The following is a 23,296-nucleotide window of genomic DNA, read 5'->3' as shown; positions in this document are numbered from 1 at the left end:
GGCAATACCATTCAGGACATAGGCATGGGCAAAGACTTCATGTCTAAAACACCAAAAGCAATAGCAACAAAAACCAAAATTGACAAATGGGATCTACTTAAACTAAAAAACTTCTGCACAGCAAAAGAAACTATCATCAGAGTGAACAGGCAACCTACAGAATGGGAGAAAATATTTGCAATCTATCCATCTGACAAAGGTCTAAAATCCAGAATCTACAAAGAACTTAAACAAATTTACAAGAAAAAAACAACCCCATCAGAAAGTGGGCAAAGGATATGAACAGATACTTCTCAAAAGAAGGACATTTATGCAGCCAATAGTCATATGAAAAAATGCTCATCATCACTGGTCATTAGAGAAATGCAAGTCAAAACCACAATGAGATACCATCTCACGCCAGTTAGAATGGCGATCATTAAAAAGTCAGGAAAAAACAGATGCTGGAGAGGATGTGGAGAAATAGGAACACTTACACACTGTTGGTGGGAGTGTAAATTAGTTCAACCATTGTGGAAGACAGTGTGGTGATTCCTCAAGGATCTAGAACTAGAAATACCATTTGACCCAGCATTTCCATTACTGGGTATATACCCAAAGGATTTTAAATCATTCTACTATAAAGACACATGCACATGTATGTTTATTGCAGCACTATTCACAATAGCAAAGACTTGGAACCAACCCAAATGTCCATCAATAATAGACTGGATAAAGAAAATGTGGCACATATACATATGTGGAATACTATGCAGCCATAAAAAGGATGAGTTCATGTCCTTTGCAGGGACATGGATGGAACTGGAAACCATCATTCTCAGCAAACTATCACATGAACAGAAAACCAAACACTGCAAGTTCTCACACATAAGTGGGACTTGAACAGTGAGAACACATGGACATAGGGAGGGAAACATCACACACTGGGGCCTGTCAGGGGGTGGGAGCCTAGGGGAGGGATAACATATAGGAGAAATACCTAATGTTAGGTACTGGGTGATGGGTAGATGGGTGCAGCAAACCACCATGGTACGTGTATACCTATGTAACAAAACTGCACGTTCTGCACATGTACCCCAGTACTTAAAGTATAATAAAATAATAATAATAATAATAATAATAATAATAATAATAATTTTGAAGGGAAAAATAAAACAAAAGCAAAAAAAAGAAAAAGAAAATTATTATGGTATTTATCCATCTAATAGTGAAATGCAGTAAAAATGGAAGTTCCAGGTAACATTACACATGGTTGAATAGTAGTAACAGAATATAAGTGTTACACATATTTATAACGTAGGCATAGTAAATGTAGCAAAAATGATGACACTGAGGGAGGAAGGTGAGAGGAAATGAGAGTACTATTTAGACAATACATTAAAAGGTAAGATTTCTTCAAAAATGAATTATCTACATAATAACTCTGAACATTATGGAATATGATAGTTGCTTGTCTCTCATATTTCTTAACTTTCTATTTACAATGATATCACAAACACTGTTGTTTCTCTGACCATTACAAAGGGTGACAGTTTGTCCTGATAATGGGATTAAGGACAGAAGACAGCTAAATTGGAAATCACTGGAGTCAGGCATGGAAACATTGATAAAACAGTTGGTGAATAAACATATATTTACTTATGTATTTTTCTATATTAAAAAATGCTAAATTATATGTGGATGTGTATATGTATATTTATATAATATTTATAATTCTTCTGATTTTTTGTAGTTCAATAAGCAACCAAGAATTCCAATTATAAATATAATAAAAATTTTATTTAATCAGCTTGTGAATGTATTGTGAGTGATAAAAATTTCCACCTGCTACTCAAGAGACTAGACTAATTTCCAGGGCCGATGCAGCTGAGTTGCTTCTTTTTACTAGAATTTACCTGACATGATAGAAGGGATTTGGGCTCTTTTGTTCACTACTACATCTCTAATCCCTAGAACAGTGCTAAACATATAAATTGGTGATTAATAGATATTTGTTAACCAAATAATAGTTTTAGTGGCTTCTGTCCTTGTGAGGATTACTTTAAATAAATTATCATACAAAAATCAGATAATGATTCACTTATTTTTCCTTCAAGTTATTTACAATCTTGGCATTTATTTATTCATTTTCTGTATGTGGTATGTAATACAGAGATAATTTTACCTGTATTCCAAAGTATCAGCCAATTGATCTAGCTCTATTTACTGACTGAACTAATATTTATTATGGATTTTGTAATGTCACTCTCATTATACTAAATTCTATTATACATATTCATTGTTCTGAGTTCCCTATTGTGTTCAATGCAATTGTGAATATTCCTAAAATTTTTAAATATATATTTTTTATGAATCGAGGGTGGAACAAGATAGCAGAATAAATGGCTCTACTGATCATCCCCCAGCAAAGACACAAATTTAACAACTATCTACACAAAATAAACATCTTCATAAGAAGCAAAAATGAGGTGAACACTCACAGAACCCGGCTTTAAATTCATATCACTAAAAGAGGCAATAAAGAGGTAGGAAAAACAGTCTTAAATTGTGGACACCATCCCTCCCCTAAGCCTTGGCAGTTGCAGTGTGGGGCAGAGAGCATTTCTGTGCACTGGGGAGAGGGATATTGCAGCAATTGTGAAGCACTGAACTCAGTGCTGCCCTGTTATAATAGAAAACAAAACTGGACTGAACTCAGGTGATGACCAGCCACAGAGGGAACATATAAACCAAGCATAGCCAGAAGGGAATCACCAATCACAGTGGTCAAAACTTGAGCTTGCACAAGGCTCACCATCACAGACTAAAGTCCTATTGGACCCTAGGTGAACTTGAAAGGCAATATAGGCCACAAGGACGGCAACTCCCAGGCAAGTCCTAGCGATGAACTGTACTCAGAGCCAGAAGACTTGGGGGCTGCAACCTATCGAGACACCACTGTAGGCATCACCTCTTCCCTACCCCCATGTTGCACAGCTTTTGCGGCTCCAAAGGAGATTCTTTCCCTCCACCTGAGAAGAGAGGGAAGAGTTGGGAGAACCCTGTCTTGCATCTTCAATACCAGTTCAGGCACAGCAGGATAAGGAACTTTTCAGAGTTGTGAGGTCCTCTTTCTAGAACTCAGCTCCTGGACACTACTTCTAGACACATCCAGAGCCAGAAGGGAACCCACTGCCATGAAAGGAAGGTCCTAGACTTAGCGGGATTCATCAACCACTAACCAAAGAGGCCTTGGGCCCTGAATAACCAGCAGGTACAATGTTGAGGAACTTGGATGAGACTCTGAGACTTGCTGGATTCAGGCGAGACTCAGCACATCCCCAGCTGTGGTGCCTAGGGGGTAAGACTACTTTCACCTAAGAAAAGCAGAGGAAACAAACAGTAAAGAGAACTTTGTCTTGCACCTTAGACAGTAGCATGACCACAGTGGGTAGAGCACCAAGTGGGCTCCTGGAGTCTCCGATTCCAGAACTTGACTCTTGGATGGCATTTCTCAACCTGCTCTGGGACAAAAGGGCACCCACAGTTCTGAAGGGGAAGTCCCAGTCCATGCAGAAGTTACTACAAGCTTACTGAAGAGCCCTTGGGCCTAAAAAAAACATCAGTGGTCTGGCAGTACTCACTGTGAGCCTGTGGTGGCCGTGGCCACAGGGTAAGGCTCCTCTGCCTTCGGAAAGGAGAGGGAAGAGTGGGAAGGACTGTGTCTCATAGTTTTAGTGCCAGCTTAGCTGCAATACAATAGGACACCAGGTAGACTATAAAGGTTTTTGACTTTAGTCCCTGGCTGTTGAAGAGCACCCCTGGACACACTTGGGACCTGGGGGAACTCACCACCCTGAAAAGAAGGGAATAAGCCTAGATCGCTTTGCCACCTGATGACTGTAGAGACCCAGGACCTTGAGCAAACATAAGCAGTAGCTAGGGAGTGGTTACAGCAGGCCTTGGGTAAGACCCAGTGCTGTGCTCACCACAGTCCTAAGACTGGTAACTACAGAGGTGTCTGTGTCACTACACCCTTAGCTTCAGGTATCTCAGAAAAGAGAACAAGACTTCATTTGCTTGGGTGAAAGTAAAGAAAGAGAGTAAGAGTCTCTGCCTGATAATCCAGAAAATTCCTCTGGATTTTGTCCAAGACCATCAAGGCAATACCTCTATGAGTCTGCAAGAACCATAACATTGCTGGGCTTGGGTGCCCCCTAAAGCAGATACAGCTTAGAACATGACATTGAAGTCCTTTTGAGTATCAGGAAAGCTAATCCAAGAAGTATGGGTACAAACAAGCCCAGACTGAGAATAGTACAATAAATGTTAAGAGTTCTTCAACTCCCAGTCACCGAAGAACATATACAAGCATCAACACTATTCAGAAAAACATGACTTCACCAAATGAACTAAATGAATCACCAAGTACAAATCACAAAGAAACACAGATAGGTGACCATTTAGACAGAGAATTCAAAATAGATGCTTTGAGAAAACTCAAAGAAATTCAAGATAATATGGAGAAGGAATTCAGAATTATATCAGGTAAGTTTAACAAATATTAAAATAATTAAAAAGAATCAAGCAGAATTCTGGAGCTGAAACATACAGTTGGCATACTAAAAAATACATCAAAGTCCTTTAATAGCAGAATTGATCAGCAAAAGAAAGAATTACTGAGCTTGAAGATAGGCTATTTGAATATAAACAGCAGAGACAAAAGAAAAATGAAAAAAAAGTAGCATGTCTACAAAACCTAGAGAATAACCTCAAAAGGGCAAATCTAAGAGTTGCTGACGTTAGAGAGGAGGCAGAGAAAGAGATACGGGTATAAAGATTATTCAAAGGGATAATAACAGAGAACTTCCCAAACCTAGAGATAGATATCAATATCCAAGTACAAGAAGGCTATAGAACAGCAAACAAATTTAACCCAAAGAAGACTACCCCCAGCAATTTAAAAATCAAACTTCGAAAGATCAAGGATATAGACAGAATCCTAAAAGCAGTAAGAGAAAAGAAACAAATAACATACAATTGTGCTCCAATAAATCAGGCAGTGGACTTTTCAGCGAAAACCTTACAGGCCAGGACAGAGTGGCATGACATATTTAAAGTAATAAAGGGAAAAAGGAAGAAAAACAAAAAAAAAAACCTTTTGCTCTAGAATAGTATATTCAGCAAAAATGTCCAACAAACATGTAGGAGTAATAGAGTTTATCAGACAAACAAAAGCTTAGGGATTTCATTAACACCACACATGTTCTACAAGAAATGCTAAAAGGAGTAACTCAATCAGAAAGAAGAGGATGTTAATGAGCAATAAAAAAATCATCTGATGGTACTAAACAAATTAGTAATAATAAGTACACAGAAAAATGCAGAGTATAATAACATTGTAAGTGGTGTGTAAACTCCACTTTCAATGTATCAAGACTGAACGATGAGCCAATTAAAACTAATAACTACAAAAACATTACAAGACATAGACAGTACTATACAATATAAAAAGAAACAATAAAAAGTTCAGAAGATGGGGAGGGATGAAGTTAAGACATAGAGTTCTTAAGGGCTTTCTTTTGGCTTGTTTGTTTGTTTAGGCAACGAGTGTTAAGTTGTTATCAAGTTAAATAATGGGTTATAAGACAATATTTGCAAGCCTAATGGCAACTTCAAACCAAAAAACATGCAATGGATACACAAAAAATATAAAGCAAAACACTAAATCATATAATCAGGGAAAATCATCCTCACTAAAAGAAGACCGAAAGGAAAGAAAGAAGAAAGAGAAGACCAAAAAACAACCAGAAAACAAGCAACAAAATGGCAAGAGTAAGTACTTACTTATCAATAATAATATTGAATGTAAATGAATTAAACTCTCCAATCAATACATACAGTGTGGCTGAATAGATAATAAAAAACAATACTCAATGATTTGATGATGAAAAAAACACATTTCACCTATAAAGGTACACATAGACTAAAATTATAAAGGGGTGGAAAAAATATTCCATGCCAATGGAAACCAAAAATGAGAAAGTCCCTATATTTACATCAGACAAAATAGATTTCAAGACAAAAACTATCAGAAGAGACAAAGAAGGTCACTATATAATGATAAATTGGTCAATTCAGCAAGAGGCAAAAAAATTGTAAGTATATATGCACCAAACACTAGAGCACCCAGATATGTAAAGCCGATGTTATTAGAGCTTAAGAGAGAGATATAACCCAATATAATAACAGCTGGAGACTTCAACACCCCACTTTCAAGCTTTGACAGCTCTTCCAGACAGAAAATCAACAAAGAAACATCAGACTTCATCTGCACTATAGACAAAGTGGACCTAATAGACAGTTACAGAACATTTACTCTGAAGGCTACAGAATACACATTGTTTTCCTCAGTACATGGATCATTCTCAAAAACAGATTATATGTTAGGGCACAAAAAGCCTTCAAACTTTAAAAAAAAAATGAATCATATCAAGCATCTTCCCTGAACACAATGGAATAAAATGAGAAAGGAATAATGAGATAAATTTTGGAAACTATACAAATACACAGAAATTAAACAATATGTTTTCAATGACCAGTGGATTAATGGAGAAATTACAAAGGAAATTGAAAAATTTCTTGAAATAAATTATAATGGAAACAACATACCAAACCTAGGGGATACATCAAAAATAGTAGTAAGGGAGAATTTTATAGCTTTAAGTGCCTGCGTTAAAAACAGGAAAACTTAAAATAAACAACCTAATGATGCATACTAAAAAACTAGAAAAGCAAGAGCAAAACAAGCCTAAAATTAGTAGAAAAAGAGAAATAATCAAGATCATAGCAGAAATAAATTCATTCAAAATGAAGAAAATAAAACAAAAGATCAACAAAATAAAAAGCCGATGTGGGCCGGGAGCAGTGGCTCATGCCTGTAATCCCAGCACTTTGGGAGGCCAAGGTGGATGGATCATGAGGTCAGGAGATTGAGACCATCCTGGCTAACACGATGAAACCCCATCTCTACTAAAAATACAAAAAAAAAAAAAATTACCTGGGTGTGGTGGCAGGCACCTGTAGTCCCAGATACTCGGGAGGCTAAGGCAGGAGAATGGTATGAACCTGAACCTGGGAAGCGGAGCTTGCAGTGAGCCAAGATCATGCCACTGCACTCCAGCCTGGGCAACAGAGCGAGATTCCATATCAAAAAAAAAAAAAAAAGCTGATGTGTTGAAAAGGTAAACAAAATTGAGAAACCTTTAGACAGACCATCTAAGAAAAAAAGAGAGAAGAAAGAAAGAAGAGATGAAAAAGTAGACATTACAACTGATACCACAACAACTCAAAAGATCATTAGAAGACACTATGAGCAACTATATGCCAATAAATTGGAAAATCTAGAAGGAATGGACAAATTCCTAGACACATATAACCTACCAACTTTAAACCATGAAGATATCCAAAACTTAAATAGACCAATAACAAGTAACATGAATGAAGCCATAATAAAAAGTCTCCCAGTAATGAAAAGCCCGGAACCTGATGGATTCACTGCTGTATTCTACCAAACACTTAAAGAACTAATATCAATCCTATTTAAATTATTCTGAAAAACTGAGGAGGATGGAATAATTCCAAACTCATCCTACAAGGCCAATATTACCCTGATATCAAAACCAGAGAAAGACACATCAAGAAAAGGAAACTACAGGCCAATAAATCTCATGAATATTGATGCAAAAATCTTCAACAAAATGCTAGCAAACTGAATTCAAGAATACATTAAAAACAGCATTAATCATGACCAAGGAGGATTTATCCCTGGGATGTAAGGATGGTTCAACATATGCAAATCAACAAATGTGATACATCATATCAACAGAATAAAGAATTAAAAAAATACCATTTCAATTGATGCTGAAAAAGCATTTGATAAAATTCAACATCCCTTGTAAAAACCCTCAAAAAGCTGAGTATAGAAGGGACATAACATAATAACAGCTACATACGACAGACCCGAAGCTAGTATCATACCAAATGGGGAATAACTGAAAGCCTTTCCTCTGATGTATGGAACACAACAAGGATACTCACTTTTAGCACTGTCATTCAACAAAGTACTGTAAATCCTAGCTAGGGTAATCAGACAAGAAAATAAAGTAATAAGCATCCAAATTGGTAAAGAAAAAGTCAAATTATTCTTGTTTGAATATGATATGATGTTACATTTGGAGAAACCTAAAGATTCCTCAAAAAAACTATTAGAATGAAAAACAAATTCAGTAAACTTGCAGACTACAAAATCAACATGTACAAATCAGTAGCATTTCTACATGCCAATAGCAAACAATCTGAAGGAGAAATAAAAACAGTAATATCATTTACAATAGCCACAAATAAAATTAAATACCTAGGAATTTCCTTAACTAAAGATGCAAAATGTCTCTAGCCTGGGCGCGGTGGCTCACGCCTGTAATCCCAGCACTTTGGGAGGCTGAGGCAGGTGGATCACAAGGTCAGGAGATCGAGACCATCCTGGCTAACACGGTGAAACCCCATCTCTACTAAAAATACAAAAAAATTAGCCGGGTGTGGTGGCGGGCGCCTGCAGTCCCAGCTACTCGGGAGGGAGGCTGAGGCAGGAGAATGGCATAAACCCGGGAGGCAGAGCTTGCAGTGAACCAAGATCGCACCACGGCACTCCAGCCTGGGTGACAGAGCAAGACTCCATCTCAAAAAAATAAATAAATAAATAAATAAAAAGATGTAAAATGTCTCTATAATGAAAATGATAAAGCATTTTTGAAAGAAATTGAAGATGACATCAAAAAATGGAAAGATATTCCATGTTCATGGGTTGGGGAAATAAATATCTTTTAAATGTCCATACTACCCGAAGCAAACTACAGATTCCATGCAACCCCTATGAAAATACCAAGGGCATTCTCCAAACAAAAAGAAAAAACAATTCTAAAATTTCTATGGAACCAGAAAAGACCCAGAATAGCCAAAGTTATACTAAACAAAATGAACAAAACTGGAAGAATCACATTATCTGACTTCAAATTATACTACAGAGCTATAGTAACCAAAATGGCATGGTATTGGCATAAAAACTGACACATAGTCCAAGGGAACAGAATAGAGAACCCAGAAACAAATCCACACATCTACAGTGAGCTCATTTTTGAGAAAGGTGTTAAGAAGATACACTGGGGAAAAGAGAGTCTCTTCAATAAATGGTTCTGAGAAAAGTGGATATCTATATGCAGAAGAATGAAACTTGGACCAATCTCTTTTCATATATAAATATCAAATCAAAATGGATTAAAGACTTAAATCTAAGACCTCAAACTATAAAATTACTACAAAAAAACTTAAGGAAAACTGTAGAATGCTGATCTGTGTCAAAATTTCTTTATTAATACCCCACAATCACAGGCAACCAAAGCATAATGGACAAATAGAATCATATTAAGTAAAAAAGCTTCTGCACAGCAAAGAAAATAATTCACAAAGTGAAGAGACAACCCACAGGATGAGAGAAAATGTTTGAAAAATACCCATCTGTTAAGGGATTAATAACCAGAATATATAAGAAGCTCAACAACTCTATAAGAAAAATGGAATAATCCAACCAAAAAATGGGCAAAAGGTTTGAATAGGCATTTCTCAAAAGAAAGTATACAAATGGCAAACAGGCATATGAAAATGTGTTCAATATCATTGATCATCAGAGAAATGCAAATCAAAACTATGAGACATCATCTCACCCCAGTTAAAATGGCTTTTATCCAAAAGTCAGACTCTAACAAATGTTGGCGAGGATGTGGAGTAAAGGGAATCCACCTACACTGTTAGTGGGAACGTAAATTAGTACAATCACTATGGAGAACAGTTTGGAAGTTCATTAAAACCCTAAATATTGAGCTACCATATGATCCAGCAATCCCTCTGCTGGATATATACCCAAAAGAAAGAAAACCAATATATCAAAGAGATATCCGCACTCCCATGTGTGTTTTAGCTCTGTTCGCAATAGCCAAGATTTGGAAGCAAATTAAGTGCTCATCAAGGGATGAATGAATAAAGAAAATGTGATACATATACACAATGGAGAACCATTCAGTCATGAAAAGAACAAAGTCTTGTGATTTACTAAAACATAGATGGAACTGGAGGTCATTATGTTAAGTGAAATAAGCCAGGCACAGAAAGACAGACTTTGCATGATCTCAGTTATTTGTGGGAGTTGCAATCTGAAACAATTGAACTCATGGAACTATAGAGTATAAGGATAGTTACCAGAGGCTAGGGAGAGTAGTGGAGGAGTGGGAGGGAAGTGGGGAGTGTTAATGGGTACGAAAATAGTTAGAAAAAAGTAATAAGACCTAGTATTTACTAGCACAACAGGGTGACTATAGTCAAAAATAATTTAGTTGTACATTTAGAAATAACTCTAAGAATATAATTGGATTGTTTGTGACACAATGGATAAATGCTTGAGGTGATGGATACCCCATTATGTAATTAACACATATTGCATGTCTGTATCAAAATATCTTATGTAACCCATAAATATATACACCTACTGTGCACTCACAAAAACTAAAAATAAGAAAAAGGCTAATTTAATGCTATTCCACACTGCTTTAAAATGTCCACTAAACAAAAAATTCTGAACTAGCTAATCAGTTTATTCTCTGACTAATTCTTGGGATGCCCAACTGGCATCTCACCAAAACACCTAAGCTCGTTAACTATTATATATTTAAATGTATTGTAAGGAAATGTATATTAAAATTCAAACCACACCCAGCAATAAAAAGAATGAAATCATGTCCTTTGCAGGAACGTGGATGGAGCTGGAGGCCATTATGCTAAGTGAACTAACTTAGAAACAGAAACAGAAAACCAAATACCACGTGTTCTCACTTGTAGTGGGAGCTAAACAATGGGTGCACATGGATATAAAGATAGAGATAACAGACACTGGAGACTCAAAAAGGGTTGAGAGTGGGAGGAGGTCAAGGATTGAAAAATTACCTATCGGACACAATGTTCACTATTTGGGTAATAAGCACACCAAAGCCCAATCCCCACTGGTATGCAATATATCCATGTCACAAAAATGCACATGTCCCCTCTGAATCTAAAATAAAATTAAATTTAACTCAAAAAAGAAACTGCAACGGTTACAGTGTGAAAAAATGTCTAACATACTACTTGGTCTATTTCAAAACAAATGACTTGATAGGAGAGAGAAAGAGATGGGTTGATTTATTCAAACTATAAAGAAAAGTGGAGAGTTCAGAGAGTTATTTGCTCTTTATCTCCAGATGAAAAACTACAGATTTATGTCATATTAGATGGAGTTATTCTTCTGAAATATCTGTGATGAATCAATTTTTGTGAGGAGAGATGTATTTTCAGTGCACAGGGATGCTATGGAAATGGCTCTAGTAAAGGTAATAAACATTCCAATTTTATATCTGTTGGCTATTTTCATATATAAATCCACAGTTTAAATATCAGCTTTTAAAAAAACCTAATTTTGTCCATAACTGTATCCTGTTCCTCCCTCCATACATAGGAAACTTCAAAATAAATAAATGATGAAGTTCATAATGGTCATGCTACCCTCCAGTTTCACCTGTCTGAATCTCTGGAAGGTCCCAGTGCTTGATTAGCATAGTACATATTATGTCAAATTTCAATACAATAACTTCTCATCACAGACACTATGGTGGTGCAGTACCTTGCCAAACAATATCGACTTGTTTGATTTTTATTATTCTCATAAATATTTTTAACATTAGAAATAAAAACTCTCTACAGATGTTTACTTGACAATAATGTTCCAAGTGTTGTGATAAATAATATGAGTAAAGAGCTTACCATAGAACCATTAGTAAATATTCAATATTTTTGTGATTATGATTTTTTATTTTTGCTAATAATAAACTAGAAAAACCTCTGCAATAAAGGACTTAAATTCTTATGGGAGAGAGAAACAAGTAGAAACAAATGTGAAAACCATATGACAAACACTTTAATAAGCTTACATAAAGTATGTTACAAGACAAGGAAGATGTATTCCATCTAGTCTTGGGGAGACTGTGGGAAGGTTTCCTAGAAGAGCTGATGTCTATAATGAGACTTGAATTGTGAGGATAAAGAGACACTGAAAAGAGATTCCAGACAAAGCAAAAAGTACTATAAAATTTAAATGCAGAAAGAAGCAGACAGAGTCACCAGTAGGGGCCTCCTTGCATTCCAAAGCCAAGTTGCCTCCACCACTGGAGTGAACACCTGCATGAAGGCAGGAATCCCAGCACCCACTAGCACCCTAATGCAGCTGATATGCATGCACCCCATCGTGCTGCTGCTGGCACGTATAAATTAGGAAGGATCCTGTTGCCACTGCACTATGAAAGGCTTCAGCCGACACTACTCACCAGAGTGTAGTGACCAGCAGTCTGGGAGCACCTCACCCTCCACCCCCACCCAGTGCAGTCCATTCCTAAACTCGAGGAGCCAGAGAACAAAGTCAGGGCCTGGCACATATTCCCCAGAGTTAGAGCACGCAGTCTAGGAGTAGAGAGCTGAGCGCTGGCCTTCTAAAATCTTCCAGAAATGAAGCCAATCAGCTGAATCCACCTTATACCACAATCAAACCCTCAAGGTCATAAAATAAGATAAAAGAAAAAAGAAAAAACACCCAAAGGTGAGCCACTCTAAAGGCTGAAGAAACATCAGCCCACAAAAATTTGAAAGAACCAGTTCAAGAACTCTGACAACTCAAAAAGCCAGAGTGCCTTCTTTCCCCAAACTACTGCATCACTTCTCAAGGATTATGAACCAGGCTGAGTTGGCTGAAATGACAGAAATAGAATTCAGAGATGGATAGGAATAAGGATCATGGAGATGCAGGAGTATGTTGAAACACAATCCAAGGAAACTAGGACTCATAATAAAATAATACAGGAGCTGACTGACAAAATAGCCAGTATAGAAAAGAATGTAATCGACGTCATAGAGCTTAAAAACATACTACAAAAATTTCATAATGTAGTCACAAGTATTAATAGCAGAATAGACAATGCTGTAAAGAAAATCTCAGAGCTTGAAGACTGGCTTTCTGAACTAAGACAGTCAGACTTGGGAGGCCAAGGCGGGCAGATCACGAGGTCAGCAGATCGAGACCATCCTGGCTAATGCGGTGAAACTCCATCTCTACTAAAAATACAAAAAAATTAGCTGGGCATGGTGGTGGGCGCCTGTAGTCCCAGCTACTCAGGAGTCTGAGGCAGGAGAATGGTGTGACCCCAGGAGGCGGAGCTTGCAGTGAGCCGAGATCGTGCCACTGCATTCCAGCCTGGGCGACAGAGCGAGACTCCAAAAAAAAAAAGACAGACAAGAATAGAGAAAAACATATTTAAAGGAAGGAACAAAACATCCAAGAAATATGGGATTATATAAAAAGACCAAATCTATGATTCACTGGTGTCCCTGAAAGAGACAGGGAGAATGTAAACAACTTGGAAAACATATTTCAGGGTATCATCTATGAGAACTTCTCCAACCTAGCTAGAGAGGCCAACATTCAAATTTAGGGAAGGCAGAGAACTTCAGTAAGGTACTTCACAAGAAAGATAATCCACAAGACACATAATTGTCAGATTCTCCAAGGTCAAAATGAAAGAAAAATTGTTAAAGGCAGCTAGTGAGAAAGGTCAGGTCACCTACAAAGGGAAGCCCATTACACTAACAACAGACATCTCAGCAGAAACCCCACAAACCAGAAAAGATTGGGGGCCAATATTCAATATTCATAAAGAGAAGAAATTCTAACCCAGGATTTCATATCTGGCCAAATTAACTTTATAAGCAAAGGAGAAATAAGATCCTATTCAGACAAGCAAATGTTGGAATTTGTTACCACCAGACCTGCCTTACGAGAGCTCCCGAAAGAAGCATTAAATATAGAAAGAAAAGACCTTTACCAGCCATTACAAAAGCACATGTAAGTACAGAGACCAGTGACACTATAAAGCAACCACACAAACAAGTCTGCATAATAACCAGCTAACATCATGATGACAGGATCAAAGCCACACATATCAATACTAACCTTGAATGTAAGAGGGCTATACGCCCCAATTAAAAGGCACAGAGTGGCAAGCTGGATAAAGAACCAAGACCCATTGGTATACTGTCATCAAGAGACTCATCTCATATGCAATGACACCCATAGTCTCAAAACACATGGATGGAGAAAAATCTACCAAGCAAATGGAAAACAAGAATAAAAGTAGGGGTTGCAATCTACATCTCAGACAAAACCAAAGCAGATCAAAAGAGACAAGGAAGGGCATTACATAATGGTAAAGGGTTCAATTCAACAAGAATGCCTAACTATCCTAAATTAATATACACCCAACACAGGAGCACCTAGATTAATAAAGCAAGTTCTTAGAGACCTTCAAAAAGACAAACTCCCACACAATAATAGTGGGAGATGTTAACAACTTACTAGTAGTATTAAACAGATCATCAAGACAAAAGATTAACAAAGATATTCAGGACCTGAACTCAGCACTGGATCAAATGAACCTGACAGACATCTACAGAACTATCCACCCAAAAGCAACAGGGTATACATTCTTCTAATTGCCACATGACACATACTCTAAAATCGATCACATAATTGGACACAAAACACGCTTCAGCAAGTGCAAAATAGCTGAAATCATAACAACCACTTCTTGGACCACAGAGTAATAAAATTAGAAATCAAGACTTAAAAATTCACTCAAAACCATATAATTACATGGAAATTGAATAACCTGATCCTGAATAACTTTTGGGTGAATAATGAAATTAAGGCAGAAATCAAGAAGTCCTTCGAAACTAATGAGAAAAAAGATACAACATACCAGAATCTCTGGGAAACATCTAAGGCAATGTTAAAAAGAAAATTTATAGCACTAAATGCCCACATGAAAAGTTAGAAACATCTCGATTTAACCACTTAACATGACAATTAAAAGTACTAGAGAGTCAAGAGCAAACAAACCCCAAAACTATCAGAAGACAAGAAATAACCAAAATCAGAACTGAACTGAAGGAAGGAGATTGAGGCACGAAAAACCATTCAAAAGATGAACAAATCCTGGAGTTGAGTTTGTGAAAAAACAATGAAATAGACCATTAGCTAGAATAATAAAGAAGACAAGAGAGAAGATCTGAATAAACACAATTAGAAATTACAAAGGGTACCAGTCACCCCACAGAAATACAAATAATTATCAGAGAATATTATGAACACCTCTAAGCACATAAACTAGAAAATCTAGAATACATGGATAAATTCCTGGACACAGACACCCTCCAAAGACTGAGCTAGGAAGAAATTGAATCCCTGAGCAAACCAATAATGAGCTCCAAAACTGAATCAGAAATAAATAACCTACCAGCCACAAAAAGCCCAGGACCAAATGGATTCACAGCCAAATTCTACCAGATGTACGAATAAGAGCTGGTATCATTTCTACTGAACTTATTCCCCAAAATTGAGAAGGAAGCCCTCCTCCCTAACTCATTCTATGAGTCCAGCATCATCCTGATACCAAGCCTGGCAGAGGCACAACAACAACAAAAAAATGAAATCTTCAGGCCAATATCCTTGATGAACATCGACGCAAGAATCCTCAACAAAATACTGGCAAACTGAATTCAGCAGCATGTCAAAAAGCTAATCTACCATGATCAAGTAGTCTTTATCCCTGCAACGTAAGGTTAATTCAATGTATGCAAATAAAAATATGTGATGAATCACATAAACAGAACTAAATAGAAAAAGTGCATGATTATCTTAATAGATGCAGAAATGGCTTTCAATAAAACTCAACATGACTTCATGTCAAAAACTCTCAATAAACTGGGTATGGAAGGAACATACCTCAAAATTGTAAGAGCTCTCTATATTAAACCCACAGCCAATATCATACTGAATGGGCAAAGGTGGAAGCATTCCTTTTGAAAACCAGCACAGATCAAGTATGCCCTCTCACTAGTCCTATTCAACATAGTATTGGAAGTCCTAGCCAGAGCAATTGGGCAAGAGAAAGAAATAAAGGATATCCAAATAGGAGGAAAGGAAGTCAAATCTTTCCTGTTTCCAGACAACACGATTCTATATGTAAAAAACTCCTTAGTCTCAACCCAAAAACTCCTTATGCTGATAAACAACTTCAGCAAAGTCTCAAGACACAAAAGGAACATATAGAAAAATCACTAGCATTTCTAAAGACCAACAACAGTCAAGCAAGAGCCAAATCAGGAATGTAATCACATTCACAATTGTCACAAAAAGTATAAAACACCTAGGAATAAGAAGGAAGGTGAAAGATCTCTACAAGGAGAATTACAAAACACTGCTCAAAGAAATCAGAGACGACACCAACAGATGGAAGAATCATTCCATACTCATGGATAGGAAGAATCAATATTGTGAAAATGACCATATGACCCAAAGCAATTTATACATTCAATGCTATTTCTATAAAACTACCAATGGCATTCTTCACAGAACTAGAAATAACTATTTTAAAATTCATATGGAACCAAAAAAGAGCCCAAATTGCCAAGGCAATCCTAAACAAAAAGAACAAAGCTAGAGGCTTCACTGTATCCAACTTCAAACTATACAATACAACGGGGCTACAGTAACAAAAAGGGGATGACTGGTACAAAAACAGATACATAAACCAATGGAACAGAATAGAGGTCAGACATAAGGTCACACACCTACAACTATCTGATCTTTGACAAAATTGACAAAAACAAGCAATGGGGAAAGGACTCCCCATTCAATAAATACTGACAGAATAACTGGCTAACCATATGCAGAAGATTGAAACTGGACCCCTTCCTTACACTATATACAAAAATTAATCCAAATTGTATTAAAAAGTTAAATGTAAAACCCAAAAGTATAAAAACCCTGGAGGACAACTTTGGCACTACCATTCTTCATGTAGAAATGAGAAAAAATTTCATGACAAAGACACCAAAAGCAATTGCAACCAAAGAAAAAATTGACAAATGGGATCTGTTTAAGCTAATAAGCTTTTGCACAGCAAAAGAAACTACCAACAGAGTAAACGGACAACCTACAGAATGGGAGAAAAGTTTTGCAATCTATGCACCTGACAAAGGTCTAATATAAGGAATATAAGGTCATCTATAAGGAACTTAAACAAATTTACAAGCCAAAAAGAAACAACCCATTAAAAAGTAGGCAAAGGACATGAACAGACACTTTTCAAAAGACATACATGCAGCCTAGAAGCATACGAATAAAAGCTTAACATCACTGATCATTAGAGAAATGCAAATAAAGACCACAGTGCAATACCATCTCACACCAGTCAGAATGGCTCTTATTAAAAAGTCAAAAAGTAGGCTGGGCGCAGTGGCTCAGGCCTGCAATCCCAGCACTGTGGGAGGCCGATGTGGGTGGATCACGAGGTCAGGAGATCGAGACCATCCTGGCCAACATGGTAAAACCCCATCTCTACTAAAAATACAAAAATTAGCTGGGCATGGTAGTGTGTGCCTGTAATCCCAGCTACTCAGGAGGCTGAGGCAGGAGAATCGCTTGAACCCGGGAGGTGGAGGTTGCAGTGAGCCAAGATTGTGCCACTGCACTCCAGCCTGGTGACAGAGCTAGACTCCATCTCAAAAAAATAAAAAATAAAAAAATAAAGTTGAAAAGTAACAGGGGCTTGAGAGGTTGCAGAGAAAAAGGTACACTTATAAACTGTCGCTGGGAGTGTAAATTAGTTCAACCATTGTGGAAGACAGTGTGGCGATTCCCCAAAGACCTAAAAATGGAACTACCATTCAACCCAGCAATCTCATTATTGGGTATATACCCAAGGAATATGATTTGTTCTATCATAAAGACACATGCAGGTATATATTCATTGCAGCACTGTTCACAATAGCAATGACATGCAATCAACCTACATGCCCATCAACGGTAGACTGCATAAAAGAAACATGGCACATACACACCATGGAATAATATGCAGCCAGAAGAAAGAATGAGATCACGTCCTTTGCAGGAACATGGATGGAACTAGAGGCCATTAACCTTAGCAAACTAATGAAGGAACAAATATGACATGTTCTCACTTTAAAGTGGGAGCTAAATGATGAGAACACATGGACACATAGAGGGGAACAGCAGACACTGGGGCCTACAGGAGGGTGGAGGATGGGAGGAGGGAGAGCATCAGAAGAAATAACTAATAGGTACTAGGCTTAATACCTGGATGATGAAATAATCTATACAACAAAGCCCCGTGACATGAGTTTACCTATATAACAAACCTGAACATGTACCCATGAACTTAAAATAAAAGTAAAAAAAAAAAAAAAAGGAAGCAGCAGCCAATCAATAGTTGACAGCGCTGAAGTATAATGTGCAAAAGTGAATGTAAAGAGTTATGGTTATAAGGTATGGTAGATATTGAAGTGAATAAAATACCATTAAAGATTTTAGGCAGGAGTCTGATGCTAAAATTTGTGTTTTATGAAGAACTAAGTATGGCTGTGTGAGCAACAGATGGGCAAATGGCAGGACTGGATGTGGTAAATATGAGAGGGTGACATCGATTGAAATGATAAATTACAAGAGTGACAGAAGAGCTAGAAAAAAGTAGGTAGATTCAGAAGATAATTTGTGGATAGAATCAAAATAAATTGTTGGTTGGTGATTAATTAGATGTAAGAAGGAGGGATGCCTAGATTTTTGACCAGTGAAATTTGAGGTGCTTATGGAACATTTTAATGAAGGTGTTCATAAGGAGTAAGATATACAGAACTGGAGGTGAGGAGGTAGGTCTGAGGTAGATTTGGATCTGGGAGGCATTGGAAGAGTAACTTAAAACCACAAGAGGATATAGATGGCCAAAATGTGGAGGTTTGGAGCAAAGACAGAAGAAGGAAAATATCAATGTGATGAAGGAAAGAGACCTTGAACAGAGAATGCTAAGGAGGGTCTTGAGAGCCACAAAGAAAGCCAAAATGCTTTAGCTAGCATACAAGGGCAAGACAGGAAATCTGAGGAAAAATGGTGTCTGTATATCAGAGGGTAGAGGAAATGCCTCCCTTTGAATCTGAACAACTCTAATGCTCAAAAAGCTTGTAATTTTTAAGCAGAAGCCACAGTGAGCAGTATCTTCTGGAAACACTCATAGTTAAAATTCAAGTGTTTATTCCCTGAATGGTCAAGGGAAAAATAAATAAATAGAGATTGAAGGAGAGGTGTAAGGCACGTAAAGGAAGATACTGAAAAGAAAAGAGACGTAAGAAAAAGGTAATATAGAAATAAGAATCTTAGGTAAATAGCAAGATTGAGGAAAGTAATGTGGGAAAAAGAAAGAATGTTATATATGGTAATAAATGAAGGAAAATAGTAACAGAGGAGAAGAGAGAATGTATAAGATGAGAAGAACAAAGCCAAGACAAGAGTGCACATCAGCACATCACCACAAAATAAGTCTGTATAGAACACTGTTTATAGGTTAATTATATCCTCAAGGGAAAAAGTGTAATATTTGATACAATAATAAGCTGTTGGCTTGTCTCTGTTCCTGTCAGATGTTCAGCTTTTCAACTAGTTTTAAATACTTGAACATCTTTTCAACTTCTTTTGGCTTTATCTATATAACCATCCATTTAGCCATTGATTTATTTAAGAGATATTTATTCAGCACCTTCAACGTGCTCACATAGGATTTAAAGCTTGGTGCGGAGCTTACAGATATTTGCTATATTAATATTTTAGAAAATATGAGTTGTATCTAACATTATTAAAGACTTGAAATTTAGATCAATGATTACCTAAAACACACAAATAATTTTACATAAATTGCAATGTACTGAAGTTTATGAATTTTCTGAAGGACTTTTATACTGTGCGGGTCATCAGAGCAATGGATTCATATTTATTAGACATATCGCTTAATGAGTCTAACAATGGAATTGTTATTTTTTGCTTGAAAAAATGTATTACTAAATTATTTTTAAATAGACAGTTTTTTAAAGCATTATCAGGTTTGTAGCAAAATGAATCAGAAGTTACAGAGAGTTACCCCACACACACACAATCCTCCCCCACTATCAATCTTTTGCACTGCAGTGGTGCATTTATTACAACTGATGAACCTACATTAACAAACCATTATCACCCAAAGTTCACAGTTTACATCAGGGCCCACTCTTAATATTATACATTCTATGGGTTTTAACAAATGTATAATGACACGTATTCATAATTATAGTATCAAACAGAGTAGTTTCACTACCTTAAACGTCCTGTGTACTCTACCTATTCATCACTCCTTCCCCACTAACCCCTAGTATCCACTGATCTTTTTCCTGTCTCTATGGTTTTACATTTTCCAGAAAGTCATATAGTTGAAACCACACAGTGTGTAGCCTTTTCAAATTGGCTCCTTTTACCTAGTAATACATCTATAAGTTTACTCCATGTCTTTTCATGCCTTGATAGCTCACTTCATTTTACTGCTGAATAATACATTGTTCTTTGATGGAGGGAGTTTATCTCTTTTGTGCCTTCTGCCACGTGAGGACACAGTGTTCCTCTTGTTTGGAGTGTGCATCGTCTAGGCACCATCTTGGAAACAGACAGCAGCCCTTATCAGACATAGAACCTGCCAGTACCTTAATCTTGGACTTCTCAGCCTTTAGATCTGTGAAAGATAAATTTCTGATCTTTATAAATTACCCAGTCTATGGTATTCTGTTATACCAGGACAAAGCTAAGACAGTATGTGTCTGTTATTTTGTTAGGCACAGTTCTAGGCTCTGGGAATAAATGAGACAAGATTGTTCCTTGGCTAATTAAGAAGGTCACATTCCTAATTAGTCAAAGAACAATCTTGTCTCATTTATTCAGAAGGTCACATTCTACTGGAAGAGACAGATGATAAACAAATACATTTATGTTTACAATTACATTTATATTTAAAAAGTGCTGTTGAGAATAAAAATAGAGCAGGAAAGAGTAGGACTGAAGGATATCCTGTTTTAGGGAAGATATTGATAAACCTTCTCAGATAAGGTGACATTTAATCAATGACTCGAATGAAATGAGAAAGGGAACCATGAAGATATCTGGTAAAATAATAGTCTAGTCAAAGGGAACAGGAAGCACAAAAGCTTTGTAAAGGCATTGGACTCAGTGTGCTAAAAAACAGCAAGGAGGTAAATGTCTATAATATATTATTTGGGAAAAATGTGGCAAAATCTTTGAAATTAACTGGCATAGGCCACTGTTTTGGTAAAATTAGAACCATAATACTTTTATAACAAATTAACACGTTAATTTTTAATATATGCACATATTTTATGACACCCTGGTCAAAGTGTTACTCTGCAATAATCAAACTAATTTTTATGTGTTTTTGTGTAGTTCACCTTAGCATTATTTATTTGTACTTTGTTTTGTATTTTAATGGGGCAAATATATTTTTATAAGATATAAATTTTGATATTTTCAGCATGTCAATTAGAAGGTAATAAAGTATTCTATGTTTGCTGTTCTCAAATACCAACATGTCAATATATCTTTTTCAATCTTGGTGTTTTCTTGAATGTTTTCTAAAATAACACCTTCAATTTAAGGGCAATCATAATTCAAAGTCTCATTTTTAAACTGAACTCTTAATCTTCCCCTTACTTGTAAAGTTTGAATTAAATTCTGCATATTGGATATTAAAAAGTTATTTCATGTTAAAAAACAGTCTACTTTGAACACAACAGGTTTGTATGTACTTGGAAGAAAGGAGTTGAATTGAAGCTAAAGGAACAATGACCGTACGCACTGTCCTTAGTACTATCTGTGAACACCAACATGTCTCAGCACCACACTGTATAATTTACAAGAGGCTTATGACTCGGTTAAAAAAACTGCATTTTAAGGACAGTTCTGTTAGAATGTAAATTCATCTAAAACACAAGGATGTGAAATGACTTTATTTCATTGTGAAATACCTAATATGACCTACCCTCCAAAGAATTCATGAAGCATTATTACTCTTAGTGATTTCCAACATGATCCTCATATGACACGTGAGATTTTTTCTAGGAGATTTTACTTGATCTCGACTAGTTATATACTAAGTTTGAGCAGTGTCACCTATATATTTAATACTCTATACAGTTGAAAATGTCAGCAATGATTAATGCTTTCATTCTAGAGTTCCTCCATATGCTTTTAAAATCAGTTATTCTTCAAAATAAGTTAAAGAAGCACCTTTTATTATTTCCATTTTATATGTGAGGAAACATATCTTGAAGATGTTAAGGAGGCATCATTTTTGTAGAACAGAAAGTAAATGTTGGAGAGGGGTCTAGAATCCATGGATTCTGAGTCAATTGTGTATCCATGGCTCCTTCTCCATCATCACACTACAATTTGCAATAATTTGTTTAAAGAAAAATATCACTTCTCACCTTTGTGACAGTTTTTCCATATCACATGTCGAGTATTCTCATAATTTATGTTCATCCAACTAAGCAAAATTCTTTCAGAATCAGAATATATGTTGCTGGATGCAAAACAAGGATTGACTTTTGGTGTATTTTGCACACATATGGGGGGCATATTATTGCTGCAGTATGGTACTACACGGGATAGAACCAAAACCTGAAATTGGGAGAGATAACTTTTATTAGATGCAAATGGAAAAATAGCAAATTAATATTTGAAGAGAAAATTTTAAAAAACATGACAGGAGATTAAAGAGGGCACTAGTATTTTCTGGTTAAATGGATTCAATCAGAAGTAAAAGAGTAGAACAGATGTGTCCCAATAATGCTCATTTTAAATTGACAACTTTTTGCTTCTGTGGTATTTAGTCTTAAGGAACTACACTGTATAATTTACAAGAGGCTTATTGTACATTTAAAACATAACTGCATTTAAGAACATTTCTGTTAGGATGTAAATTCATTTAAAACACAAGGATGTAAGATGCCTTTCTTATTTCCCTACCAGCTCATGCAGCTTAGAAAAGCCAAAGTAAAAGTAAATAAGTTAACAAGTCAAAAATTATTTTCTTACATTTATTTAAGAGGTCTGTTTTAAGATGATAAAAGTGTACAAAATTTGTCATTTGACATATTGTTACCCTATAACTTAAAGTGTGGTATATTCACATCATATCACCATTCACTACATGTACACCACATGTTTTATTAGGTAGCAATG

The 23,296-nt window shown here is 36.3% G+C and overlaps 1 protein-coding gene across 1 annotated transcript in view; it reads right to left on the bottom strand.

Moving 5' to 3' along the window:
* CFAP47 (cilia and flagella associated protein 47) overlaps positions 1–23,296 on the bottom strand; it is a 469,679-nt gene that overhangs the window by 262,176 nt on the left and 184,207 nt on the right. The window contains exon 33 of the mRNA XM_019019001.4: positions 22,540–22,732. Coding sequence (XP_018874546.3) covers positions 22,540–22,732 — 193 coding nt within the window. The remainder of the gene's footprint in view (positions 1–22,539; positions 22,733–23,296) is intronic.

Source organism: Gorilla gorilla, chromosome X, assembly GCF_029281585.2.
Source record: "Gorilla gorilla gorilla isolate KB3781 chromosome X, NHGRI_mGorGor1-v2.1_pri, whole genome shotgun sequence".
Classification (NCBI taxonomy): domain Eukaryota; kingdom Metazoa; phylum Chordata; class Mammalia; order Primates; family Hominidae; genus Gorilla; species Gorilla gorilla.
The sequence above is the reverse complement of the archived record's forward strand: the minus strand, read 5'-3'. Positions and strand labels throughout refer to the sequence as shown.